Source organism: Cnephaeus nilssonii (assembly GCF_951640355.1).
Source record: "Cnephaeus nilssonii genome assembly, chromosome: 3".
NCBI lineage: Eukaryota > Metazoa > Chordata > Mammalia > Chiroptera > Vespertilionidae > Cnephaeus > Cnephaeus nilssonii.
Genome location: NC_137074.1, coordinates 42,198,892 through 42,220,444, shown reverse-complemented (window position 1 = coordinate 42,220,444; position 21,553 = coordinate 42,198,892). Strand labels below are relative to the sequence as shown.

Genomic DNA, 21,553 nt, shown 5'->3' with positions numbered 1-21,553 from the left:
AAGTAAGGTTTTTAAAAATTATTTTTCCTAAAGAGCGTTCCACAAATTGTATAAGACACAAAGTTTATATCTGAGCCTCTTGGTAACATAGGGACCACTCAATCCGGAGCTCTCTGAACAGTTATTTGATTCAAATGTCCAGTCCCTAACCCCACTTCAACCCCAAACATCACACAGAGGACTTTGAGAGGCCAGTCTGGGCAAGGGTCAAGGACACAGGTTTGTAGATCATACAGACATAGGTCTAAACCCTACTACTTGCCTGTGCCTCTCTTTCTTCATCTGAGACATAGAGATGATAGCCCTGGCCAATTTGGCTTAGTGGTTGGAGTGTTGGTCCACTGACCGAGGGGTCGTAGGTTCAATTCCTGGTCAAGGGCCTGTACCTCGGTTTCAGGTTTGATACCCAGCACTGGTTGGGGCATGTGTAGGAGGCAACCAGGGTTTATGTGTCTCTCTCACATCAATGTCTCTCTCTCTCTCTCTCTCTCCCTCCCTTTTATTCTCTCTAAAAAAAATAGAGAGATGATCATTGTACATACTCTTTAGGTTGCTGTGAGAATAGAATCAGACAATGCATAGTAAGACTTCGGTTTGATGCAAACCGAGGCACTCCAGGAATAAAGGCTATGGGAAGATTTATAAATAGACTAGTGGCCTGGTGCACAAAATTTGTGCACATTAAAAGGGAATTGATTAGAGGAAATATCATTGTTCATTGTTTTTCAATTACAGTTGACAGAGGGCTCAGGGTGTATGTGGGGGAGATGTTGGAAGGGTAGATGGACTTCAGAATCTCTTGAGTTCCCCAAACAGTACCGAGGGCCTGGACGCCCAGGGCCTGCTGGCTCCAGGGACTGAAACCCTGAGGTAGGCACCCCCCAGAGTGAGATGTTCATAAAGAGACCCTGATATCACCCGCTCCCCCTGTTCAGCAATGATTAACAGAAGGTCTCAAGGGAGAAGTGAGGACAGAGCCTGGGTGGGCAGGAGGCTGAGAAGAGCATGAGGGGCCGGGCATTGGGGCAGTGCCATGAGGGGACGATGGGGGTACTTTAGCTGCTGCTCTGCTGCTCCTGCTCATGGATGAGGTTGGCGATGGGGCTGGTGATGCCTCCTATCAAGGTCCAGTACTCGTCAAAGCTGATGCATCCATCGTGGTTGGCGTCCAAGTCCCGGATGAGCTTGTCAGCAGCCTTTCGGTTGCCCGTGTCCATCAGCATGTGGTTGAGCTCTTGCTGAAGCATCTTTCGGAAACTGCTCTTACTGATCTTGTTCTTGACCAGGCTGTACTTAGACACATATTTGTAGAAGTTTTCCACCAGAACTGCAACCGCCTTCTCTTGCTCTGTGTAGCAGTCCGCCATCTCACTGCCTCACTCCTCGAGGGGCCTGGGCACCATGAGAATCACAGATGAGAATAAACCCCACAGGCCAAACCTCCTCCCCCACATACACCCTGGGCTCTCTGTCAACTATAATTGAAAAACAATGCAAAATGATCAAAATTTTTTAAAAAAATTTAAGCCCCGTCGGTTCTATCTACTTCTACCCTGCAGGGACAGGGGGACCAATGCTTCTAGCAAAGACCCACGCCTGGGGAGGGAAGAAATCTAAGTGCAGTTTCCAGCAACCAGGCAGCTAAAGAAATATGGAATATGGTGGGAACACAGAGGTAGATGCAGGTTACTGCTAATGTTTTAGTTCTTAAAACTCGTAGCGAGCAGGGATATCTAATGAATAACACTAAAATCATTGGTCTTGCTGGGATTGAATCTGGGGAAAACAAAGAAAAGACCTGTATCTGGTTGGTGGGAGAAGAAGAGAAAGAGTCACCATGAAATGTGGGATGCAAATGATCTCAGCGATGTTGAAGAGGAAGAGACTTGCAGCTGAGAGCGAACCTGAAATTGTCAGCCTCCTGGAGTTCACAGAAATTTTCATGAAGCCTTCAAACTTCTCCCAGAATGAGGAGAGAAGGTGCAAATAAAACTATGATGTCGGCTGACACATTACATAGATGAAATGAAGTTCAGCTAAAGCACCCCTTATAGAAATATGTATCCCTTGGTACAATTGGGGAGCCACCCCTTCTACTGGCACGAACTTGTTCTATGAGATGAATCAGCACAACGTTTGGAAGTGTGGAGAGGCAGAGAGAAGGCAGGTGATGCCTGTCATAAATATGGAGAAGGGATCCCAAATTGATCCCATTTTCTATGATCCCCACTAGTGAAGCAGCTGCAATCCCACAATGGATTATGTGATCAAGGGATTGGAAAGCTTCAAGAAGCATCGAGAGGTTTTCCAATATGGCAGACAAGTTGAGCTGTAGTTTGAAGCTATCACTGAACATCACCTAAAGAAGCCGTGTTCCTGAGCATAGAAAACAGGTCCTACGGGGCTGAAGGGCAAGTGGTTAAGATAGAAAAGGTGAGCAATGGAAGGAACGGAAATGGGAAGGGTCTGGCAGACTCATCCTGGGATGGCAGACTCCAGATGTTGGAAGACGAAAGATTCCTCATCCTCCAACAGCTGGAACCAGACCAGCCCCAGCTTATCTTCCCAGGGGAGAGGCCCAGCCCCGAGATCTAATCCAGGCAGACTTTCCAGAACCCTGTTGGTGAGCACATCTCTATACCTACTGACAAAGGCAAGAAGGTGAACAGATGCGGGAGAGACACACAGAGCACAGGCCTCCAGCTAGCCTTCTGGGAGGTGAATTTGCACAGGTCGGTCCTGTGTACTATACCGTTGATGGCCCTGTGAACAACTTGTGGTTTTCTCTACACATGTGTGCTCTCACCCAGCTCAGCAGGAATCTGGCCACACAGACATATGACTCACACCAGTGGATTTCTTGTGTTTCTTTGAGACTTAAAGGAATGTCAACTTCATTATAAAAGAACTTCACTCTTAAATATTATAATTGAGATGTCATTTCATTGTGCCATTTCCATGGAGGAAAAAATAATATTTATTCACTTTTTTTATGATCACAAAAGTAATAAAATTCATTGGAAAACAGCTAAAAACTCAGATACGTATGAAGAAGAAAATTAATATTGCTCATAAGTTGACCATTCATTCATTAACACTTACTGAGCTCAGTCCTTCTCAATGCCTGGTCTGCTCTGGGCTGCAGAGATTAACCGAACTGGCAGAGCCTTTGTTCTTGTGCTGTTTACATGCTGATGGTGAAGCAGACAAGAGACATTCAATTAGCATAAAATATGCCTGGTCATCACAAATAGCATGAAGAAGAATAAGCAGGGCAAGGGGGCAGGGAGACGAATGGGAGGGGCAATTTTGCCCAGAAAGAAGCATAGTGAATTTTGGGGATTTTTTTTCCTTCTACTCTTTTATTTTTTTATTTTTTATTTTTTTTTATTTTATTTTATTGATTTATCACAGTGAGGAAGAGAGGGGGACAGAGAGTTAGAAACATCGATGAGAGAGAAACATCGACCAGCTGCCTCCTGCACACCCCCCACCGGGGTTGTGCCCGCAACCAAGGTACATGCCCTTGACCAGAATCGAACCTGGGACCTTTCAGTCTGCAGGCCGACGCTCTATCCACTGAGCCAAACTAGTTTCGGCTCCTTCTGCTCTTTTAACTATCCATCAACATTTTTATTATCAGTTGCAACTTTTCACATGAAACTTTAAAAAAACAAACATACTTTCTCTGTCTGACTTATTTCACTTAGCATAATACCCTCTAGGTCCATCCATGTTGTCACAAATGGCAAGATTTCATTCTTTTTTATTGCTGAGTAATAGTTCATTTTAAATATATATATATATATATATATATATATATATATATATATCACATCTTCTTTGTCCATGTATCAATGGACATGACAAATACCATATGATTTCACTTGTATTTGGAATTAAAAAACAAAACAAAAACAGACCCATAGAACCAAATCAAACTGATGGTTGCTAGAAGGGAGGGGTGGGAGGGGGAGAGGTGAAAAAGATGAAGGGGAATAGTCAGCGATATTGTGATAACTATGTACTGTGACAGTTGGTTACTAGACTTGTGAAATCACATCGTAAGGTATATAAATGTTGTACATCTGAAACTGTACACAGTATTGTATGTCAACTGTACATAAATAAATAAATAAACATATTTTATTTAAAACATAATTTTGCAGAAAACCTGGAACATATGGAAAAGTAGCAAGAAGACAAATCTCCCACAATAGTACCACAATAGGATAATCTTGCTAAACTCATATAGTATTTATACATTGAATCTTGCTTTTCTTTCTCTTAACTCTCCCTCATAAACATTGCCCCATGAGGGTCAGAGTTTTGAGAGAAAGTACCAGAAGCTACGATTTCTCTTCTATGTGGGAAAAGGCCTTCAGAGACACCTAGGTGCCCTGCTCCCCGGCTGGGAGAGGGAGAGAGGGATAGAAACATCAATGAGAGAGAATCATCGACCAGCTGACTCCTGCACTCCCCACACTGGGGATTGAGCCCACCACCCGGACATGTGCCATGACTGGGAATACAAGCTGTGACCACCTGGTTCATAGGTCAACACTCAACCACTGAGCCACCGACCGGGCCTTGGCAGCTTCTTAAAAAGTTAAAACTACATCTACTATACGACCAAACCATTCCATTTCTAGGTAGCTACCCAAGAGAAAAGAAAGCACATGCCCATCCAAAGACTTGTATACAAATATTTACAGCAAATTTATTTATGATAGCTAAAAACTGGAAATAACCCAAATGCCTTTCAAGAGATGAAAAGATAAACAAATTGTGGTTTAAGATAGAGTACTATTAACCCATAAGATAGAGTACTATTCTGCAATGAAAAGAAACGAACTATTAACACACACAACAGCATGAATAAAATTCAAAATAATAATGCTAATTAAATAAGTCAGATAGAAAAAGAGTATATATTGTATGATTTCATGTATATAAAATTTTAGAAAATTCAAGCTTCTTGGTAGTTCTAGAAAGTAGACCCATGATTGTCTAGGCCAGTGATGGCGAACCTATGACACGCGTGTCAGCATTGACACGCGTAGCCATTTCTGATGACACGCGGCCGCTAAGGCGGCCGCATGCCAAGGATAAAACATTTGAGAAATAATGTTTTTTCCTCAAAGTGACACACTACCCGAGTTATGCTCAGTTTTTTGGCGAAGTTTGACACACCAAGCTCAAAAGGTTGCCCATCACTGGTCTAGGCACAGAGGGTAAGGGAGGGAAGACTTACAAAGGGACAAAAGGAAACTTTTGGGACTAATGGATACATTCATTATCTTGATAATGTTGATGGTGCCAAAACTTATCAAATTGTACACTTTAAATACAAAGTTTATTGAATATCAATTATACCTTCTAATAAAGGTATAAATGAATATCTCAATAAAGCGTTTAGGGGGAAAAAAAAAAAGCAAATGTCCACTATAACTCTCCCCCTTTTTCTCTTGGGAGCCTGTATTTAGGGCCTTGCTTTATTTCCCCTTTTTCTGCCTTCTCTGTCTCTCCTTTAATTTCATAATCTTCCTAAATTAGTCAAGACTCTCCTCTCAGGACTGGGCAGTAATGTCATTCTCCCAGAGCAATGACATGAAAATATTAGGACACAACTAATCAGAATCCAATTACAAAGTTAATTCACCCTGTATTTCCTCTTATGGTGCCAAACAGTACCCAGATATTAATCGCACTGATTTGGCCCTATGTCAGGGGTCCAATTTCTGTGTTAGTCTAGGCAGGTGTGGTTCTCAGAGCTGAGGTGGCTCTCCTGGCAACAGACTAAACAGAGAGGAGTCTTTTCTGGAGAGCATGGCCTCTGAGCAGCAGCCATATACTTATTCCAAGGGCAGAAGTTGTTACTACATGTCTTACTACTTTCCCGAGAACAAAAATCATGACACCTCATTGTACATTTCTTTTTTTTTTCTTCTTTTTTTCTTTTTTTTGTGTGTGTTAATCCTCACCTGAGGATATTTTTCTATTGATGTTTAGAGTGGAAAGGAGAGGAAGAGATAGAGAAAGAGAAAGATCGATGTGAAAGAGATACATCGATTGGTTGCCTCCCACATGCGCCCCAACCAGGGCCAGGGACCAAGCCTGCAACTGAGGTATGTGCTCTTGACCGGAATTGAACATGGGACCCTTCAGTCCATAGGCTGATGCTCTATCCACTGAGCCAAACCAGTTAGGGCTAATTGTGCATTTCTTGAGTTATTCAATGACAAAGTGGGAAAATGTCCCTCAGTCATAAAGAGAAAACTAAAAAGCAAACCACGGTGGCTTTAAAACAAAGATGGATTTATGACAGGGAATTACAAGTATTTACAATATACCTCTGGCTGTGTACATTATAAGTAGAAACAATAATCAAGTCTGTTAATTCCATCTGCTTCCTATAAAAGGGAAAAATTCCTTACATGTAGGTATCAGGAAGCCTCCAGTTAATGGAGGGGTTTTCCCCCCAGAGTCTAGCAGAATCCCCTCCCGGTGGTGTTTTGCCTTCTACAAGCTTCACTTCTTCCACTGCTGTGACAAAGTGCTCGCTGTCTGCCTCAGCTTCCTTCTCATCACCCGGCCCTGAACTCGTCTCCATTTGGCTTTGGCCTCATCCCTCCAGTGAGGCAGCTCCCAAAAGCCACCAGCAGCCTCAGTGTTGTTTTCCTGACCTTGTTTTAGGGCTAGTCCTATCACCTCTCACACTCTTTATCCTTCTTCTCTCCTCTGCCCTTCTCCAAGTCTCCCGCTACCTCTCTAACCACTCTCTTCCATTGGTTCCTCATTTTATCCCAACCTCTTAAGTGTAGGTAATTTCCTAAATTCTATGCTTGGCTGGCTTTTCTTCTCTCTGTGCACAAGCTCTCTCTGAATATCTTTTATCCTCCCATGCTTCAAGTTTTCTTTTATTCTTATGACTCCTAAATCTACGTCGTTAGTTAGCCCTAACCTCTCTCTTCAAGCTTGAGATTCATAGATGGTGGCCTGTATGGCTCAGTTGGTTGAGCGTTGTCCCATGCACCGAAAAGTCGAGGTTTGATTCCCAGTAAGGGCACATACCCAGGTTGCGGGTTCCATCCCTGGTAGGGGTCCATGCAGGAAGCAACTGATCAATGTTTCTTTCTCACATCCATGTCTCTCTCTCTCTCTCTCTCTCTCTCTCTCTCTCTCTCTCTCCCTCTTTCTCTCTCTCTCTCTCTCTCTCTCTCTCTCTCTCTCTCTCTCTCTCTCTCTCTTTCTCTCTCTTTCTCTCTCTCTCCCTCTCCCTTCCTCTCACTCTTAAAAAAATCAATAAAAACATTTTTAAAAAGAACAACACACTTTTTTAAAAAAAGATACATTTCTAACAAATAAAAGAAAAAAATTTTTTAATCTGAAATTCAAAATTATGCAGGGGTCCCCTTGCTAGATCAGAAACTGTGGAGAATTCCTAAAGATGAAATGCTGATAAAATAATGATGGGACTGGACTAGAGAAAGAAAACAGTCCCGTGGGAGAGCACCATGCCCAGAGGAAGGAGTGCCCTGAGAGCTGGACCGGACCAAGGAAATTCAAAGGAGACCCACCAAGAGGAGCAGCATTTGGTCTCTGTAAACAGCCCTGTCACATAAACACAAACCCCCAGCCAGTTAGAGAGACCTGGGACATTCCCTCCGGGCAACACAGTAGATGTGGGCTTGGCTCCGTGCTTGCTTCAGACAAGGCAGTGTACCATGCATACCAGAAACTGGAGCTCCCACACCCACAAGACAGCCTCTGCCCTACCCTACTTCCCACTGCCCACCCTTCCCCTGCCCCACACTCACGCCCATGCCACACCTTCTCCAAGCAAGTAGCACGAACAGATGCTAGAGAGTCTAATGAGGTAAATCTCTCAACTACAACAATGAACATTGTCAGCAATCAGCAAACTTCTGAGGAAGGCCAACACCATGAAAGAAGTAGAGCAGACATTAAAAAAGAATGTACAGAGGCAACGTATAATCATAGCAAGACCTAAACATAATCCAAGTCCTCAGAGGAATAAGTGAGAGTCTGGCATCCAAGAATAGGCAGTCTGTGGTGAAAGGGCCAATGAGAACTCTTGAAAATAAGAAATTAAACAGATGAGCTATAACAAAATAATTACAGTTTATAAGAATTATTGAGCTGTAAAACTGAACTGAGGGATTCTTCTGAAATGTAACACAAGGAAAGGAAAATATGAATTAATGTTTTTAAGAAATGTGGAAAGTGGGTCCAAGATGGCAGCCTAGGAAGACCCCAAAATTACCTGCTCCCATGGACACTCCAAATATACATCTATATACAGAGCAATTCCTCCTAAAGAACAACTGATGGCTGAGTGAACAGCTTCTACTCAACAAACGAGAGAAGGACCACCTACGGACGGATAGGAGAGATGGAGAGGTGGTAACTAAGGAAACCCTTCCTCAATGGGTGACCTGCAGTAGGGAGGGATAACACTGAGGGGTCTGCAAGAGCAGACTTGCCTGCTCTGGGGCACAGAAACAAAATATTTATTCAAAGGACACCTAAACTGTATGTGAAAACAACCCATTTACTAACCCAAAAGAGCCTGCCAAGCAGGTGGGGGACTGTAGAAAGTTTTCGGGATCTGCAGCAATTGGAGATGCTGGTGAGTACCATTGTTCACATTCCCCCTCCACCTAGATAGCATGGGCAAGAGCTCAGGGCAAGCACTCTAGCCACCTCCACAGCACTCCTGAGCTTTTCCAGGCAGTGCCTGCTGCAGCCCCAGCCAGCCAGCCAGCCACATGCTCCAGGACACCTTAACCAGTGCTTACTGTAGCTCTGGCTGGCTAGCCTCCTGGGTGTCCCATGTGCCACACTTGCCAGATTTTGTTCCAGCCAGCCTGCCAAAAACACCCAACACACACAGTCTACACAGAGGTCATTCCTACATAAGACCACTTCTTCAAGATCAAGAGAGATAGATAACCTGGCTGGCGTGGCTCAGTGGTTGAACATGGACCTATGAATCAGGAGGTCACGGTTCGATTCCCAGTCAGGGCACATGCCTGGGTTGCTGGCTCGGTCCCCAGTGTGGGGAGTGCAAGAGGTAGCTGATCAATGATTCTCTCTCATCATTGATGTCTCTTTCTCTCCCTTTCCCTTCCTCTCTGAAACCAATAAATATATATATATATATTTTTTTTTAAAAGAGAGATAGCTGTTTTATGTAATTTATAAAAACAAACACAAAAAGTCAAATAAAATGAGAAGACAGGAATATTTTCCAAACGAAGTAACAATAATTAATTAATTAATAAATCAGAAAAAAACCCTAATGAAATGGAAATAAATAATTTGCCTGATAAAGAATTCAAAGTAGCCCTAACTGGTTTGGCTCAGTGAATAGAGCATCGGCCTGTGAACTGAAGAGTCCCAGGTTTGATTCCAGTCAAGGGCATGTACCTTGGTTGCGGGTACATCCCCAGTAGGGGTGTGCAGGAGGCAGCTGATCAATGTTTCTCTCTCATCGAAGTTTCTAACTTTCTATCCCTCTCCCTTCCTCTCTGTAAAAAAATCAATAAAATATTTTTTAAAAGAGAAAAAAAACAATTCAAAGTAGCATTCAAAAGAAGTTTGCCAAACTTGGGAGAACAATAGAGGAATTCAGTGAGAACTTCAACAAAGAGTTAGAAAATATAATAAAGAACCAATCAAAGCTGAAGAATACAGTAACTGAAATGAAAAATATACTAGAAGCATATAGATTAATGAAATGAAACAGAGACCCCAGAAATCAACCTATGCCTATATGCTCAATTAATATTTGCCAAAGGAGGCAAGAGCATACAATGGAGTAAGGACAGTCTCTTCAATAAATACTGTTGGGGAAATTGGACAGGTACATGCAAAAAAATGAAACTAGATCACCAACTTACACCATACACAAGAATAAACTCAAAATGGATAAAGGACTTAAATGTAAGTTGTAAAACCATAAAAATCCTAGAAGAAAACATAAGCAGTAAAATCTCAGACATCTCACATAGCAGAATATTTGCCAATACATCTCCTAGGGCAGTGATGGGCAACCTTTTGAGCTTGGTGTGTCAAAGTTTGCCAAAAAACTGAGCATAACTCGGGTAGTGTGTCACTTTGAGGAAAAAACATTATTTCGCAAATGTTTCATCCTCAAGAGCAGCAAATGTTTCATCCTCGGCATGCGGCCACCTCAGCGGCCGCGTGTCATCAGAAATGGCTACGCGTGTCAGTGCTGACACGCGTGTCATAGGTTCGCCATCACTGTCCTAGGGCAAAAGAAACACAAGAAAAAATAAACAAATTGGACTACATCAAACTAAAAAGTTTCTGCACAGCAAAAGAAACCATCCACAAAATGAAAAGGCAACCCACTGTATGGGAGAACATATTTGCCAGTGATACATCTTATGAGTTAATTTCCAAAATATATAAAGAACTCATACAACTCAACAAAAGGAAGACAAACAATCCAATTTAAAAATGGTCAAAAAACTTGAATAGACACTTCTCCAAAGAGGATATATAGATGCCCAATAGACATAAAAAAAAATGCTCGATGTCACTAATCATCAGAGAGATGCAAATTAAAACTACAATGAGGTATCACCTCACATCTGCCAGAATGCTACCATCAACAAATTAACAAATGACAAATGCTAGTGAGGATGTGGGGAAAGAGAACCCTAGTGCACTGCTGGTGGGAATGCAGATTGGTGCAGTCACTATGAAAAACAGCATGGAGAGTCCTCAAAAAATTAAGAATGGAACTGCCATTTGACCCAGCAATCCCACTTCTGGGAATATATCCTAAGAATCTTGAAATACCAATCAGAAAGAATATATGCACCCCTATGTTCATAGCAGTATTATTTACACCAGATAAGGTCTGGAAACAGCCCAAGTGCCCATCAGTAGATAAGTAGATAAAAAATTTTTAAAAAAGCTGTGGTACATTTACACAATGGAATACTCTGCAACTATAAAAAAGGATTGTTGGGGAGCACAAGAGACTTGGTTGGAAAGTTGTAAGGAGGATATTCCCAGAAAAGGAAAGTGAATGGATGGCCACCTGCCCTGTTTATCAGAATTCCAACTTAGGGGAGACTTAGGAGAGTGTTTGAAGGCAGCGCCCCTAATTATTCCTTGACCTTCCCAAACAAGTCTGTGCACATGCAGACCCCCAGGTGTTTACTGCAATCCTTATGCTTGGATGCCCTTGCCTAAAGGAAAATGTAAACACATGTGTCCTCCCAAGATTACTCACCCTACTGATTGTATCTAAAGATAAAAATTCCAATAAAAGCCTAACAAGGCAGGCAATCCAGGCTGCTTGGACCCTTGAGCCAGGCAAGCCCCTTAACTCTCTCCCCCCACAGTGAAATTGTGTCAGAGTAATCTGTTCATCCATTGTTCAGGGGCTGCTGGTCAGCTCCGGCAAAGGATCTCTTACTTTTTGAAACAGCATGGATGGACCTGAAGATTATTATGCTAAGTGAGATAAGCCAGTCAGAGAGAGACAGCATCACATGATCTCACTATATGTGGAATCTAATAAACAAAATGAACTGATGAACAAATAGGTCCAGAGACATGGAAACATGTAATATATTGACAGATCTCAGAGGGAAGGGATTAGGGAAGGGGAGAAGGGAGAGGGGAAGGAGGGGAGAAGAAGAGGACAGAAAGAGATTAACCAAAGAACTTATATGAATATATGCATAACCCATGGATACAAACAATAGTGCAGTGAAGGGAGCTGAGAGGAGTGGGGAACATCTCTAATATCCTCAAAAATAATTTTTTAAAAATACACTAGAAGAGTTCAACTGCAGATTAGATAATACAAAAGAACAGATTAGGAGCCTAGAAGACGGAAAAGTTTTAATCGCCTAATCAGAACAGCAAAAAGAAAAAAAAAAAGAACTTTAAAAAATGAGGATACTTTAAGGAACCTCTGGGACAACATCAAGCACATTAACACTTGCATTATGTGGATCCCAGAAAAAGAAGACAGAGAGAAAGGTGCAAAAAATGTATTTGAAGAAATAATAGCTGAAAACTTTCCTAACTGGGGAAGGAAAAGAGACATCCAAGTCAAGGAAGCAAAGAGAGTTCCAAAAGATGAACCCAAAGAAAACCACAGCAAGACAGATTGTAATTAAAATAACAAGTGTTAAAGATAAAAAGAGAATCTTGAAGGCAGTAAGAGAAAAACAACTTGCCACATACAAGGTAACTGTCATAAAACTAACAGCTGATTTCTCAGCAGAAACTTTACTGGCCAGAAGAGAGTGACAGGATATATTTAAAGTGCTGAAAGAAAAGAACATATAATCTAAAGTGCTCTGTCTGGCAAGGTTATTATTCGGAATTGGAGAGATAGTTTCCCAGACAAGCAAAAACTGAAGGAGTTCATCACCACTAACCTGGCATTTCAAGAAAAGTTGAAGGTCTTCTTTAAGTGGGGGGGGGGGGGGGGGGGGGAAAGGCCATAGCCAGAAATTTAAAAATATACAAAAGAAAAAACCTCATATGTTAAAGGCAAAAATATAGTAAAGGCAGTGGATAAGCCACTGAAAAAGCTAATATAAAGGTTAAAAGATAAAAACAGCAGAATCAAACATAAATACAATAAGTAGTTAAGGAATACACAAAACAAACAGATCTAAAATATTACATCAACCAGAGACGTAGAAGCATGGAACAGACTGTGGAATCTCAGAGGGAAGGTGAGGGTGGGTGGGTAAATGGGAAGAGATCAACCCCAAAACTTGTATACGTATATGTATAACCCATAGGGTGGTGAAGGCCTGGGGTGGGGGACTAGGGCAGGCTAGAAGAGTTCAATGAGGGAAAAGGGGGGACATATGTAATACTTTTAACAATAAAGATTTTTTTTAAAAATAAAATATTACATCAAAACAAAGTGTGGAGAGGGAGTAAAAATAGAGCATTTTAAATATACATTCAAACCTAAATGCCTATTAACTTAAAATAGACGGCCACATATGGAGGTCAATATACATAAACCTCATGGTAACCACAAACTAAAAATCTACAAAAGATACACAAAAAGTAAAGAGAAAGGAACACAAACATAACACTAAAGAAAAACAGCAAACTACAAGGAAAGAGACCAAGAGAAGAAGAAAGAAACAGAGAACTACCAAATCAATCAGAAAACATTCACGAAATGACAATACATACATGCCTAACAACAATTGCTTTAAATGTACATGGACTAAATGCTCTAATCAAAAGACATTGGTAGCTGAGTGGCTTTTTTATTTTTTTATATATTTTTATTGATTTCAGAGAAGAAGGGAAAGGGAGGGAGAGAAACATCAATGATGAGAGAGAATCAACAATCAGCTGCCTGCTGCACACCCCCTACTGGGGATTGAGTCCACAACCCAGGCATGTGCCTTAGACCAGAATTGAAGCTGGGACCCTTCAGTCTGCAGGCTGACCCTCTATCCACTGAGCCAAACCGGCTAGAGTCTGAGTGAATTTTTTAAAAAGACATCTATATGTTGACCTCAAGAGACTCACTTTACATCAAAAGACACACATAGACTGAAAGTGAAGGGATGGGAAAAGATATTTCATGCAAATAGAAACCACACAATAAAAGAAAACTGGGGTAGCAATACTCATATCAGGAAAAATTGACTTTAAAAGTATCTTTTTATTGATTTTTTTTTAAGAGAGAGAGGAAGGGAGAGGGAGAGAGAGAGATAGAAACATCAGTGAGAGAGAAATATCCATCAGCTGCCTCCTGCACGCCCCTTACAGGGGATCAATCTCCCAACCTTCGAATGTACCCTGACCGGGAATAGAACCAGTGACCTCTTTGTTCATGGGTCAATGCTCAACCAATGAGCCACACCATGGCCAGGCAGGAAAAATAGACTTTAAAACAAAGACTGTAAAAAGAGACACAGAAAGTCATTACATAATAATAAAAGGGTCAACCCAAGAAGGGGATATAACATTCATAAAAATGAGCACATAAATATATTAAGCAAATGTTAACAGATATAAAGGGAGAAATTGACATATTAGGTCAATTTAATACCCCACTTATACCAATGAATAGATCATCCAGACAAAAAAAATAATGAGGAAATATTGGCCTTAATACATTAGACCACATGAAATTAATAGATATTTACAGAATATTTTCAAAAGCTGTAGAATACATATTCTTGTCAAGTACACATGGAACATTCTCCAGGGTGGACCACATGTTAGGCCACAAAACAAGTCTCAATAAATTCAGGAAGATTGAAATCATATCAAGTATCTTTTTCAACCACACTGTATGAAACTAGAAATCCTATATAATAAAACTCTAATATGCAAATCGACTGACCAGGGGAACGACCAGTTGCTATGACATGCACTAATCACCAGGGGGCAAACACTTAATGCAGGAGCTGCCCCCTGGTGGTTAGTGCACTCCCACAGGGGGGAGCACCGCTCAGCCAGAAGCCAGGCTCACAGCTGGAGAGCGCTGTGGCGGTGGTGGGAGCCTCTCCCGCCTCCACTGCAGGCGGGCAGTAAGGAGCGAGGGGTCCCGGACTACGAGAGGGCGCAGGCCAGGCTGAGGGACCCACCCCCCAGTGCACAAAATTTCATGCACCAGGCCTCTAGTCAAGTATAAGAAGAAAACTGGAAAAAACACAAACATGTGGAGACTAAACAACATATTACTAAACAACCAATCGGGCAAAGAGGAAATTAAAAACTATCTTGAAACAAATTAAAATGAAAACACAACTCTCCAAAATTTATGGGATGCAGCAAAAGCAGTTCTAAAGAGGAAGTTCTTAGCAATACAGGTCTCAAGAAACAAGAAAAATCCCAAATAAACAATCTACTTTACATCAAAAGGAAGTAGAAAAAGAAGAATAAACAAAACCCAAAGTTAGTAGGAGGAAGGAAATAATAATGATCAGAGTAGAAATAAATAAAATAGAGACAAAAAAAATAGAAAAGATCAATGAAACTAACAACTGGTTCTTTAAAATAATAAACAAAATTGATAAACCTTTAGCCAGACTCATCAAGATAAAAGAGAGAGAGCCAAATAAATAAAATCAGAAATGAAAGAGGAAAGATTGCAACTGACACCACAGAAATACAAAGGACCATAAAAGAATACTATGAACAATTATATTCCAATAAATTGGACAACCAAGAAGAAATAGATAAATTCCTAGAAATGTACAAACTTCAAGACTGAACCAGGAAGAAACAGAAAATCTGAACAGACTTAATAGTAGTAATGAAATTGAATCAGTAATCAGTAATAATAAAATTAAATTAAAAACTCCCGACAAACAAAAGTGCAGGACCAGATGGCTTCACAGGTGAATTCTACCAAACATTTAAGGAAGAATTAATACCTATCCTTCTCAGACAATTCAAAAATTAAGAGGCAGAAACACTTCCAAATGACGCTAGCATTACCTGATATCAAAACACTACAAAAAAAAATTATAGGCCAATATTCTTGATGAACAGAGATGCAAAAATTCTCAACAAAACATTAGCATATCAATTTCAACAATACATTAAAATGATCATACACCATGACCAAGTGGAATTTATTCCAGGGATGCAAGGATGATTCAATAGCCATAAATTCATCAATGTGATAAACCACATTAACAAAGCCATGGATAAAAATCATATGATAATCTCCATAGATGCAGAAAAAGCATTTGACAAAATTCAACATTCATTTACGATAAAAACTGTCAACAAAGTGGCAGGTTTTTTTTAATATTACACCTCAATGTAACAAAGGTCATATTTGATACACCCATAGCTAACATCAGACTCAACGGTGAAAAGCTCAAAGCTTTCCCTCTAAGATTAAGAACAAGACAAGGATGCCCACTGTCACCACTTTTGTTTATTATAGTATTAGAAGTCCTAGTCACAGCAATTGGACAAGAAAAAAAATAAAATAAAAGGCATTCAAATTGCATAGCAATCAGACAAGATGACATACTATAGGTAAAAAATCCTAAAGACCCTACCAAAAACTATTAGGACAAATAAATAAATGCAGTCAAATTACAGAATACAAAATCAATATTCAGATATCCATTGCATTTTTATACACTAATAATGAGCTATCAGAAAAAGAAATGAGGAAAACAAACACATTTACAGTGACATCAAAAAGAATAAAATACCTAGGAATAAATTTAACCAAGGAGGTAAAAGCCCTGTGCAGTCAAACCTCGGTTCTCAAATGTCTCCCATCTGGAACAGTTCAGTTCTCGACCCAGTTGTTCATTGAAAAACGTCTCGGTTGTTGAACAAAACTTCAGTTCTGGACCCAACAACCTTTTCATGCTGATACCTGCATAATGAGTCATGCATCTCTCAGGTGACAAACGAAGGAGAGAATGCAGGAGTGTGAGTTTAGTTTACCGCTAAACCTGATGTTGTTAATGTCTCAGGGAATTGTACCGTGAATATTGATTGAGAAATATCACTATGACAAAGAAGTAACAAACCTTGCAATAAACTTGTTCAATGACAATGCAGTATTTCACTTCAGGCAAGTGTTAAAATGCAGGCAAAATCCCAACAAAGAACAAGTGTTGGTGAGGATGTAAAGAAAAGGGAACCCTTGTGCTCTGTTGATGAGAGTGTAACTGGTGCAGCCACTATGGAAAACAGTTTAAAACAGAACTACCATGCAACCCAGCAATTCTACTTTGGGGCATTTATCTGAAGAAAAAGAAAAAAAATATTTTAAAAAGTTATATGCACTCCTATGTTTAGGTCTGATCAAACCCCACCCCCCAGAACTGACCTTTAGGCCACTTCACAATGGACATTCCACTTGCTTAGACCACATTCCACTTGCTAAGACCATTATCTATCCCCTCTGGAGTTTCCCAGAATCCCAACCCTCACAAAGAATTCTCCGCCCAGAAAAAGCCCGCCTAGAGTCCTTTAAAAACCTCTGACTCCCTGTCTTTGGGTGCTAGCACCATTTTGGGGCCCAACCCATGTGGAATCCAGATGACCTAATAAATTTATAATCCCTTACCACTTTGGCCCCTTGCGTTCCTCCTTCCATGACCCTAACACTATGTTTATTGCAGCACTATTTATAATAGCTAAGATATGGAAGTAATCTAAGAGTCCATCAACGGATAAAGGTGTAATATGTGTGGGGTGGATGTGGGTGTAAAGAATGGAATATTAGCCATTAAAAAGAATGAAATCTTGCCGTTTGCAACAAAGTGAATGGACCTAGAGGGTATTATGCTAAGTAAAATGAGTCAGACAGAAAGACAAACATCATATGACTTCACTCATATATAGAATCTACAAAAACAACACAAACGAACAAACAAACCAAGTGCACAGGGCTCTCATAGTTACAGAGAATAAACTGATGGTTGCCTGAAAAGGAAGGGTGTCAGGGGATGGGTGAACAGGTGAATGGGACTAAGAGGTATAAACTTCCAGTTAGTAAATAAATAAAGCATGGGAGTGTGATCTGCAGCGCAGGGACTATAGTCAATAATATGGTGATAACTTGGTATGTAACCGACAGTTTACCAGATTTATTGTGTTAGTCACATTATAAGGTATATAAAAATTACTATGTTGTACACCTAAAACCAATATAATATTGTATGTCAACTATACTTATTTTTAAAATTAATAAAAAAGTAACTTAAATATTTACAAAAGTTTAAAAAAGGGAGAGAGCTAGAAATGTGGAAAATAAATTTGAAGTTCCAATTTTTCTCTAATAGGTGTTCCAGAAGAAGAAAATAAAAGAGAGGAAATTCTTAAAAGAAATGCTAAAACTACAAAATAGAACAGAAAATAATATAATACTGTGTTTCCACAAATCAGGAGTGACAATTTATAATGCTTTACCAGATGTGCCTTTAGCAATATTTTTAAAGAAATAAAACTACAAATAAAGCTGATGGTCTTTCTGACCCCAATCTCCCTTCCTCTCCTTTTTCCTTAGGGCAGCAACCACCGTCATGAATTTGTATGTATCTGTCTGGTCCAATAATGTGCATTGCATAATACAGATGATGCTGTTGCATATGGCTTTAAATCTCACTTAAGTAATAATATACCGGACATAGGGCTCTGCAACTCACTCCTTTTACTAACAGTGTAAGTTTTATCTCTCTCTCTGCATTTATAGGGAGAGTGCCAGTTAATTTCTCTGGACTACTGTAGAATATTTCATTGTATTACCAACTCTGCCACATTTTATATTATACCCTTGTTTATAGATGGACTTTTTACCATCATGAAACAATGCAATAATATGAGCCCTATGCACATGGGTGAAGGTTTTTCCAAGTGTATATCCAGAAGTAGAATTGCAGGGAGATAGGATATGCACATTTCCAATTTTACTAGGTTCTGTGAAACTGCTCTTCAGTTTATATTCCAACAAGCAGTATATGGCTGTCTCCGTTTTCCCTCAACCACACCAAGATGTAATATTTTCAGACTTTTTAATCTTGCCAGTCTAATGGGTGCAAAATTGTCCCTCATTACAATTTTTAGTTGCATGGCCCTTATTTCTAGTAAGTTTGACCATCCTTTCATAGTCTATTGGCCACTTGCCATTCCTTTTCTGTAAATTGTCTCTTTGAATCCTTTTTATTTTAAGTGCTATGTAATTTACATATTACATTATATTAGTTTCAGGTGTATAGCATAGTGATTCAATATATGGCAAGATGATCACCACAATAAGTCTAGTTAACATCCATCCCCACACATAGTTACAAATTGTTTTTTCTTGTATTGGGAACTCTTAAGATCTACTCTCTTAGCAACTTTCAAATATACAAAAGAGTATTATTAACTAAAGTCACCATACTGTATATTATATCCTCATGACTTAGTTATTTTGTAACTGGAAATTGATACCTTTTGACCCCCTTCATCCATTTCGCCCACCCCGTGAATTCTTTCTCAATTGTATTTATAGCGTCTTTTTTTTTTTCATACAAAAGCTTTTTTTTTTTTAATCCTCATTGGAGGATCTGTTTATTGATTTTTAGAGAGATGAAGGGGGGGGAAGAGAGAGAGAGAGAGAGAAGTTGCCTCCCTAACCTGCAGCCTTCAGGTGAGTGGGGAGAAAGATTTCTGTGCGTGTCCCAGCTGCTAACGGCGATGCTCGGAGCCCAAAGTAACTGGCGTGCTATTTCCTTGCAGCCTGGGTATGTGCCCTGGCAGGGAATTAAACCTCCCCTAACCGGTTTGGCTCAGTGAATAAAGCATCGGCCTGCGGACTGAAGGGTGCCAGGTTCGATTCCGGTCAAGGGCATGTATCTTGGTTGCGGTCACATCCCCAGTAGGGGGTGTGCAGGAGGCAGCTGGTCGATGTTTCTCTCTCATCGATGTTTCTAGCTCTCTATCCCTCTCTCTTCCTCTCTGTAAAAAATCAATAAAATATATTTAAAATAAATAATATTTAAAAAAAAAAAACTGCAACCTTTCGGTGTTGGGGACAACACTCCAACCAACTGAGCCACACTGGCCAGGGCAGTTTTTAATTTTTTTTATATTGTCAGATTTAACAATCTGATGGAAGATATATTTTTTGAAGAATGGATGGCCTCAAAATGGAGAGGATACACTGAGTGCTCAACGGGATGAATATAGCAAATGCCCATTTAGACACAGTGCAGTGAGACTTCAGAATATGATTGTCTGAGGGGTTTAGGGGCTTGGGGGTGGGGCTTGCTGTTTGTGCTAGCTTTTGCAATGAGACCAAAAGAGGGGTGGTGGGGGGCTCTCTGGGTGCTGGGAGAAACTGGCAAGGAACTGAGAAGCATTCAGCATTTCATTCTGTCAGTTGTGACTGCTTCACAAATCACCAGGGACCTTGAGACATTCCTGCAAACAGAATTCTGGAGACTCATTAGGAAGCATGGGTGTAAGACGTTTGTTGTTACTGTTTAAACAATATCTAACAGTTTAGAGTTCACAAAGCATTGTTTACATATGAGGATGAACCATCCGAACTCGGCATTTTTGTGGAGTAAAAAACGATTGAATGCTTGTTGGCTATGTCTTCGGGTTCAACCTAATCCAAGATTTCATTTCATCCTGTGAGATACACATTATTATCATGAACTTCGTCTACAGATGAGCAACCAGTGTGGCAGGGAGCTTAAGTCTGCTGACGGGGGCCTTCTGACGGCTCAATGGCAGCGGTTAGTTTGCCTGCTCCAACTTCCTACCCCCGTCTGAGAAATAGGAAAAACACTTCACGCTCTTCTCTTCCTGAGGAAGACTGTGCCTGTCACAGAGTCATCTGTCTTCTAGGGAGATCAGACTCAAGATCATCCGTGCCAAGAAATGGCTTTTGCCAAGAGAACTTGGCCTGGACGTTGGGACAGACAACATGCTTCAAGCATAACATATGAGCTGGAGAAAAGTATGTCAGGGCAAGAGCAGACTGTAAGCCAGAGAGGATCAGGTGAGCGGGGAGAAAGATTTCTGTGCGCGTCCCAGCTGCTAACGGCGATGCTCGGAGCCCGAGGTAACTGGCGTGCTATTTCCTTGCACCAACAGTATTCCAGGAAGGAAACCTCCCCGGCCTGGATGACAAGTCCAGCCAGCCTGAGAATTTTCTGCTCATTCTTAGAATAGTGTCTGTGGTCACTTTGGTTGCAAACCCAGTCTCCGTTCAGAAATTAGAATGCTAATGCAAGGTATTCATCCACAGTCTGAACCTTTTACCATAAACCCCACTCTTCCCCCCACCTGCCCAGCTGGAAGCCCACAGTGGGGACAGTGTAGAGGGGCTGGCTTCTTCTCTCTTTTTCCACTAGGCCTCCCCAGCCAGTTACCATGGCTACGACTACTGCTGCTCTGTGGGAGCAGTCGGGGAAGGGGCAGCAACAGCTGTTAAGTTGACTTCAGGCTTTCTTGCCAGGCAGATGCTAAATTCTGCCTCTTTCTCGCCAAGTGCTTTAATGCCCTCTCCAAGGGTTCCCCACTCGGGCTCTTTCTCCCAAAGTTCTCTCTAACTTCTGGGTGTATCTCCAGTCCAACCTCACTTGGGGTGGTCACCTGAGACCCCTTCCTCAGCCCCTGGGCATTCAGCTCCAGCCTTCAGCTAGTGGAGAGCCCCACAGAGGAACAAAGACATGGAGTCCTTGCAGGACCTCTCTACTGTGAGGCCCACATCTGTCCAGAGGAAACTCGCATGCTTCTCATCCCCACCCCCACAAAAAAAGACTCTGCAAGTACAGGCTGGTCCCAGCATAGTGGCAGCAGCCCAACCAAAGCAGCTCGTGGGCCCTCCTTTCACTTTCCAAGTTTCCCAGGTGGGACCAGAGCCCAGGCCAAAACGCCCAGCTGGAGGGGTCACACATTATGCTCTCAGAGCAGCCCTGTCCCCCAGGCGCAAGACCTCAGTAGGCTTGAGGTAAGGGAGCAGGAACTCACTTATCCCCGAGATGGGACTCCCAGCACAGCGTTCTTCGAGGAAATT

The 21,553-nt window shown here is 41.2% G+C and overlaps 1 protein-coding gene across 4 annotated transcripts; it reads right to left on the bottom strand.

The window, feature by feature from the left end:
- Positions 1-114: 114 nt before the first annotated feature.
- Positions 115-16,371, bottom strand: LOC307097312 (protein S100-A16-like). Of its 4 annotated transcripts, none has more exons than XM_079767310.1 (3): positions 16,286-16,351; positions 3,103-3,191; positions 115-1,392 (listed from the first exon to the last, which is right to left on the bottom strand). In XM_079767310.1, exon 3 carries the CDS (start codon positions 1,365-1,367, stop codon positions 1,056-1,058), a length of 312 nt encoding a protein of 103 aa, XP_079623436.1. In that variant the 5' UTR covers positions 1,368-1,392; positions 3,103-3,191; positions 16,286-16,351; the 3' UTR covers positions 115-1,055. The 4 variants fall into 4 exon arrangements, with proteins under 4 accessions (XP_079623436.1, XP_079623435.1, XP_079623438.1 ...); XM_079767309.1 differs by having other exon boundaries at positions 16,239-16,341; XM_079767312.1 differs by lacking the exon at positions 3,103-3,191 and having other exon boundaries at positions 16,286-16,371.
- Between the last annotated feature and the right edge of the window lie 5,182 nt (positions 16,372-21,553).